Source organism: Otolemur garnettii, unplaced genomic scaffold (genome assembly GCF_000181295.1).
Source record: "Otolemur garnettii isolate 467f Iridium unplaced genomic scaffold, OtoGar3 scaffold00002, whole genome shotgun sequence".
Taxonomy (NCBI): domain Eukaryota; kingdom Metazoa; phylum Chordata; class Mammalia; order Primates; family Galagidae; genus Otolemur; species Otolemur garnettii.
In genome coordinates, this window is record NW_003852397.1 from 7,506,811 (window position 1) to 7,514,604 (window position 7,794).

The window sequence follows — 7,794 nt, forward strand, 5'->3', positions numbered from 1 at the left end:
CACAGATTGGGCTATGGAATTCTTCATTTCAAGTTAATACTGGTTTTAGAGATCACAATAGGCTTTGTGTTAGGTGATTTTGCCCAATAGGCTGATATAAGTGTTCTGAGTGTATATTCTGGCTCTAGGCCAGGACACTCAGATTACTATTTTTCATTTCATAACTAGCAAGAATGTTAAGCCAATGACACTTGTAATAGGCTAACTATGTAACTCTTAATGCCAGGTGATTTACAGGATACCAGGAGAATACTGTAAAGCTATAATAATATAGTAATTTATTTTTGAGACAGAGTCTCGCACCTTTGCCCTAGCTGGAATGCAGTGGCATCATCATAGTTCACTGCAACCTCAAATTCCTGGGTTCAATGATTAGAAGAATCAGTCTCCTTCAGCCTCCCAAGTAGCTGGGACTACAGGCACATGCCACCATGTCCTACTAGTTTTTATTTTTTTTTTGTAGAGACTGTCTCCCTCTTGTTGAGGCTGGTCTGGAACTCCTGAGCTCAAGCAGTCCTTCCAGCTTGCCCTCCCAGAGTGCTAAGATTATAGGCATGAGCTACAACTCCCTGATTTTTTTTTTTTTGAGACAGAGTTTCAACTATGTCACTTTCGGTAGAGTGCTGTGATGTCACAGCTCACAGAAACCTCAAGCTCTTGGGCTTAAGTGATTCTCCTGCCTCACTCTCCTAAGTAGCAGGGAATATAGGCACTCACCACAATGCTCGGCTATTTTTGTTGTTGTTGTTGCAGTTGTCATTGTTGTTTAGCTGGCCTGGGCTAGATTTGAACCCGCCAGCCTCGATGCATGTGGCTGGCACCATAACCACTGTGCTAGGGGCGCTGAGCCTAAATTCTATACACTTCTTAAACATCCATTCTGAAAGTTTCTGCTCTCCACTTTTTTTTTTTTTTTCAGGAAAAATGGCGAGGCCACTTATTTCCTATTACCTGGTTTATTTTCAATTATTTTGTGGCTAAGTATTTATCATTGAAGCAATTGTGGGAGCTTAACATTTCGATAATTTGGCCATCCTTCTAGAAGCTGGAAAGGTGTAAAAGTCCAAAGTTTCTCTTTTAGGAAACTAGAAGAATGTAGCATCTTTGCCAGGTTAGGATAAATAGAGGATCTGTTTTGCTTTTCATAGCACATGAACAAAATCTTTAGTTCACTGGAAATTTGAAGTGAATCTCTTTTTTTTATTAGATCATAATTGTGTACATTAATTCTATCATAGGATACAGTGTGCTGCTTCCATATGCAGTTTGGAAAACTCTCATCCAACTGGCTACCATAGCCATCATGTCTATCTCATAATTGTTGTGTTAAGACATTTATATTCAACCTTTAGACAAATTCACATGTACCCTAATAGGGTAAATTATAGGCGTGATCCCCACAATATCATTGTCTTCACCCATCCTCCCCCTCCCCTCCCCGCTCCCCTTTTCCGTAGTCTAGGGCTCCATTTGGATGCAGCTTTCCTAAGATAGCTAACAATTAGTTTCATAATAGTGTTGAGTACATTGGATACTTTTTCTTCCATTCTTGAGATACTTTGCTAAGGAGGACATTTTCCAGCTCCATCCATGTAAACATGAAGGAGGCAAAGTCTCCCATCTTTCTTTGTGGCTGTGTAGTATTCCACGGTGTACTTATACCACAATTTATTGATCCATGAAGTGAATCTCTTGTAGCTAGAGTACATGTACTATCTGGCAAGCTTACCCTTGGTAATTCATGATACCAGCTGAAGACATCAATACCAATAAGGGAGAAGATTCTTGCCAGGGGCGGGAGGATTTGCTTGGTGATGTAGTAAGTGGCATTCAGTCTTAGTGTCGGGTCCTGGAGGACTTCCACTGGGCGCCTTACCAGCTGGATAAGTGGTACTCCAGGGGTCCCATAAATAATGACGTATGGTACACGCTCCCCAACTCGTGGCTCAGAGCGTCGGTCATAAGTAAGCATTTTTCTATTGAAATCCAAATAAAATACACATTCAAAGACTGTCATAGAAGGCATCTTTCCAGCAAATTAAATCAGAATTAAACATTAATAAAACCATAAAAAATATACAGGGAGTACTTTCAAATTAGAGTTACTACTTCTTTGAGAACTATATACATTTCACTTGGCTGGCACCAAGTGGATATGCTATGTAGTATATGAGTTTAAAAACTACTCTGTAAATCATTAATACCTGGAAAATAATATGAGTTGGCAGGTATCAACTAGCTTAAGATTTTTTTTATCCCTAAAAGTAAGTGCTACTGTAAATCTAACAAGAGAAAATCTAGCTGGTTAAACTACCTGATTCTAGAATGATACCAGGTAAGTGCTTTGGTAGACTAATACTAAGGACTACCTAGTAATTATGACATGGGAAAAACAAACAAATCAAGCTGTGTATCAGATCACAATTTCATTGCTTTAAGTTTCTCAAGGAAAGCCCAGAAAAGGATTTCCTCTTCATAGCTTACCAAGTACAGGGAGCATTCACTAACCTTCAGTAATGCTTCATGTGGGCAGGTAGAGAAACAATGGTGTCTGTGCCTGTAGACCAGGTGTCTTTTCATTTATTCTAAGTCTGTACAGAATCCCAGGACTATCTTGGCTAGATACTGAGGATATCATTACCTTGTAAGTTCAAGGGCTGGCACACAAGCTCCAGGTTTATAACAAAAACTTCCTCTGTATTCCTTAGCAAAGATAAAATCCTGTATGCTGGCCTTTCCTTCCAGAAGCTTCATACATTGTCGCTGAACATATTGTTTAATTAGACTTATATCTCTTGTTTCAAACAGCAGCTTTAGAGAACGCTCAAGTATCTGATAACAAAAAAGTTATGCATGTAAAGATAAAATAATCCCCTAGTATGTTTTCATCATTGTTATACTTTCATTATATACCTACTGACTTACTGAAATAATGTTATGTACAATTAGATAATAAAAATATTAGCAACCAGAAAACATTTGAGACTTTATATGGTTAGAATGACACACAGATGAAACATCTGCTATGTGATGAGCAACATAAAACACTGATGTTTTCAGGCAGCAGCTTTGGCTCAAAGGAGTAAGGTGCTGGCCCCATATGCCAGAGGTGGCGGGTTCATACCCAGCCCTGGCCAAAACCACCACCACAACAAAAAAACAACAACAAAAAAACACTAATTTTTTTTTGGGCAGTGCCTGTGGCTCAAAGGAGTAGGGTGCCAGCCCCATAAACCAGAGGGGGTGGGTTCAAACCTGGCCCTGGCCAAAAAAAACTTAAAAACAAAAACAAAAAACCTCTGATGTTTTTCTTAGTTAAAGCAAGTTAGGCACAATAAACCAGACATGATTTCATGTATTGTTTTTTATTTATCATTATAAAAAGAAGCTGATTCAGTTAAAGAAAGAATACAGAAAAATTTAAAGATCACTAGACCAAGCAGTAAAATTAAAATCAGCATTGTACTTTTTATAATGTTGATAAATAACTGTGACAGAATTTCTTGCGCTGGGAACATGCAATGGATTCATACAGTGGACTGAATTAAAATTAGTTCTAGGTGAAAGTTCTGTATCTTATTCTGAATACTGAAAGCTATGCATATTTACTCAATAAGCTCACTAGTTTAGTTTAGGTACATTTCTGCCTATAGAAATGGGATGTATTGGATCATATCTTTTCCAGAAACTAGTACTGAAAAATATCCCAAATTTATAGCTATACAGTAGAACCTCTGGAAGTTGACCACCCAAGGGATTCTAATAAACTGCACAACATACAGAGGTTGTCTACTGTACTGATATGTACATATGGTGCACATCTGGTCTATGAAAATTAGGTCAATTTAGGGAAGTGGCTAATGTAGGGAGGTGGTCAACTGCGGAGGTTCTAGTGTATTTGACATTACATACTGAAATAATATATTGACAACTGTCAATCCATTATGCTTTTTTCTTTCTTTTTTTTTTTTTTGAGACAGTCTCAAGCTGTTACCCTGGGTAGAGTGCTGTGGTGTTAGAGCTCACAGCAACCTCTAACTCTTGGGCTCAAACAATCCTCTTGCCTCAGTTTTTCTATTTTTAGTAGAAATGGGGTCTCACTTTTGCTCAGACTGGTCTTGAACTCGTGAGCTCAAGCAATCCACCCGCCTTGGCCTCCCACAGTGCTAGGATTACAGGCATGAGCCACCGTGCCCAGCCCCATTATGCTTTTAATGCTCTCATGAAACTCCGTGTACAGAATGTTATTCCCATTTATACCATTTATTTTTGGTTTGTTACAGGAGGAGTATGGGTCTGAGTAAAGAAAAAAAATATAGGGTACTACGGTTAAAATTATTATGGTTGAGGGGTGGCACTTGTGGCTCAAAGGAGTATGATGCTGGCCCTATGGGTGGCAGGTTCAAACCCAACCCTGGCCAAAAACTGAAAAAAAAAATTATTATGGTTGAGAAACGAGTAATTTATAGCGCCACTGTTTAGAAATCTTCCTATTTGATAACCCAAGTAAAAGAAAGTTCAGTTAACCTGGGATGGATTATGAAATTTCCTTGTTGCTTCTTTTTTCTTTCTTTTTTTTAGAGACAGAGTCTCACTCTGTTGCCCTTGGTAGAGTGCCGTGGCATCACAGCTTACAGCAACTTCCAGCTCTTGGGCTTAGGTGATTCTCTTGTCTCAGCCTCCTGAGTGGTTGGGACTACAGGCACTCGTCACAATGCCCAGCTATTTTTTTGCTGCAGTTTGGCCAGGGCCGGGTTCGAACTCGCCACCCTCAGTATATGTGGCTGACACCCTACTCACTGAGCCACAGGTGCCGTCCCCTGCTGTTTCTTTTATTTATCCTGTTCCCTAGTAATGGGAATTCTTATGACAACATATCATATGATCATCTAATGGGCAGGAGACTGTTATAATGTTCATGTGTTGCTTTTTAACAACTTTTTTTTAGATACAGAGTCTTACTTCGTTGCCCTCGGTAGAGTGCCGTTGCATCACAGCTCACAGCAACCTCAAGCTCCCGGGCTTAGGTGATTCTCTTGTCTCAGTCTTCCTAGTAGCTGGGACTACAGGTGCCTGCCACAATGCCTGGCTACTTTTTTGTTGTTGTTGCAGTTTGGCCGAGGCTGGGTTTGAACCCTCCATATGGAGCTGGTGCCCTACTCACTGAGCCACAGGCGCTGCCCAACAATTTTGATAAAACAAAGTATGGGAACAAGTCACCAACTAAGAACTAAAATCAAATAACTTGTTTTCATTAGAAATAAATTTCTCAGAAGTTCATATAGTTTCTCCCATAGCTACATGTTCACTGGATTCTTTGGCTTTTTATTTCTTGGAGATGAAGACAAGATAATAAAACTTACCTTAGAGACAGCAGGGCAGGAATCTCTTCTAACTGTTTCTATTCCTTTTGCATCAAATATCGGGTCCTTTTGATCCAGTGTTTCATACATGTAACCCACATACCTCTTTTTTGTTTGTAAAACACAGGGCAAATATACCTGTGGTGAAATTAACAACATTCCTCTTAATAACCATTTTCCCCCCACTATGAATTATTTTATTTTAATGTCTTTCTGCTCTCTTTAGTCAAATGCCAATTACAAAAAAAATTAATCATGACTTAGGGTCCAATAAGTTCATAATATACCACCTAAAGGTGAAAGCACATAAAACGAATTGTCTTTCCCTTCCTCCCTTCCTCCCTCCCTTCCTTCTTTTTTTTTTTTTTTTTTTTGAGACAGAGCCTCAAGTTGTCCCCCTGGGCAGAGTGCCATGGCTTCACTGCTCACAGCAACCTCCAACTCCTGGGCTCAAGCGAGTCTCCTGCCTCAGCCTCCCCAAGTAGCTGGGACCACAGGCGCCCGCCACAACGCCCGGCTATTTTATGGCTGCAGCCATCATTGTTGTTTGGTGGGCCCGGGCTGGATTCAAACCCGCCACCTTAGGTGTATGTGGCTGGTGCCTTAGCTGCTTGAGCCACAGGTGCTGAGCCTCCTTTTTCTTTCATTACCAATTTTGTTCTTGCCTCAATTGACACTGCTCTGTCAAAAGCTGTCAATCATATTTTGGTAACAACTGAAAAAGTTATTTTATAGGTAACACCTACATATGGTGCAAACACTGATGAAAATATATCATTTTAAGTCCCTTAGCTTTGACTTTCTCTTCCCCACAGAGGCACTGTTAGTGGTTTCCTGTTATCCTTACATGCCCCTTTTCTCCCCACAATAGTAGGTTATCATATAATCCATTCTGCACGCTGCTAAATTTAATAATTTATTTGGAGAGCATTCCATCCCAGTAGAGAAAGGTCATTTTGTTTTATAGCTACATAGTAGTCTACTGTATGGGGGGGGATATCATAATTTTTTCTTTTTTGAGGCAGAGTCTCATTTATGTTGCCCTCACTAGAGTGGCTTCACAGCTCACAGCAACCTTAAACTCTTGGGCTCAAGCAATTCTCTTGCCTCAGCCTCTCAAGTAGCTGGCACTACAGGCATCCACCACAATGCCTGCCTATTTTTTTATTGAAGTTGTCATTGTTTAGCTGGCCTGGGCCAGGCTTGAACTTGCCACCTTTGGTGCATATGGCCGGTGCTGTAACCACTGTGCTACAGGCTCCGAGCTGGAATATTATAATTTATGTAACTCATTATTTACTATGGGCCACTTAGGATGTTTTCAGTCTTTTGGAATTCTAAGTAATCTCTGTCAAACAACCTTGTGTGAATTAATCTGCAGAATAAATTCCTTGACCAATGGTGTGTATCTTTTTCTTTGTATTGAATGTTACCAATTTGTTTCTTTCCCCTGCCACCCAAGCATTTTCTCTTAAAAAATACTTATTTTTTAAATTGACAAAAATTATATATATTTATCATGCACACATGTTGTTTTGAAATATGTATACATTGTGAAATGCTCAAGTTTTATCAATAATCACGTTAAATGTAAATGGTCTAAACATTCCAATTAGAAGGCAGAAAGAATCAAACTGGATAGAAAAGATCAAACTATAAGCTACTTATTAGAAATCCACTTTAAACATAAGGACATTAGGTTAAAAATGGAAAAAGATAAAGTAATGTGCCGCATAATGATATTTCTGTCAGAGGTGGCCCCATATGACAACAACATATTTTTACCTTATTTTTTTTGTGTTTAGACACATAAATACCTACCCACTGAATTACAGTTGCCTGTGGTATGCAGTATAGTAACATGCTATACAGATCTGTAGCCCAGGAGCAATAGGATATACTTTTAGTCTAGGTGTGTAGGAGGCTATCCCATCTAGGTTTGTGCAAGTATGAGCTATGAAGCTGGCACAATAATGAAACAGCCTAATGCTGCATTTCTCAGAGTGTATCTTATTGTTAAGTGATGCACAACTATGTGTGGTAATGCTAATCAAAAGAAAGCTAGAGTAGCTGTTAGTATCGGAAAAAAGTAGATTTCAAGACAAGGACTATTATCAAGGAAAAATGTGTATGCATCTAATAAGAAAAATTTGAAATACATAAAGCATAAACTAACAAAACTGGAAGGAAGGAACAAGTAAATCTCTATTTATAGATGACGACTTTAAAACCTGTCCCCTTAGCATTTGACAGAGAATCAGTAAGAACATGGAAGGCATCACTATCAACACTATCAATTAAACTTAACATAAGTAACATTTATAAAACATTCTACCTAATAACAAGAATACACATGGTTTTTCAGGAGCTCATGAAACATCTACTAAGGCAGACTATATTCTGGGCCAAATTTCTTTTCTTTCTTTTTTTT

The 7,794-nt window shown here is 39.0% G+C and overlaps 1 protein-coding gene across 1 annotated transcript in view; it reads right to left on the reverse strand.

Moving 5' to 3' along the window:
* The window catches only part of REV3L (REV3 like, DNA directed polymerase zeta catalytic subunit), a 200,323-nt gene that overhangs the window by 4,448 nt on the left and 188,081 nt on the right, over nucleotides 1-7,794 (reverse strand). Inside the window, exons 30-33 of the mRNA XM_023512479.1 lie at nucleotides 7,770-7,777; nucleotides 5,364-5,506; nucleotides 2,642-2,832; nucleotides 1,730-1,976 (exon numbers count right to left, since the gene is read on the reverse strand). Of these exons, the coding sequence (XP_023368247.1) occupies nucleotides 1,730-1,976; nucleotides 2,642-2,832; nucleotides 5,364-5,506; nucleotides 7,770-7,777 (589 nt within the window). The remainder of the gene's footprint in view (nucleotides 1-1,729; nucleotides 1,977-2,641; nucleotides 2,833-5,363; nucleotides 5,507-7,769; nucleotides 7,778-7,794) is intronic.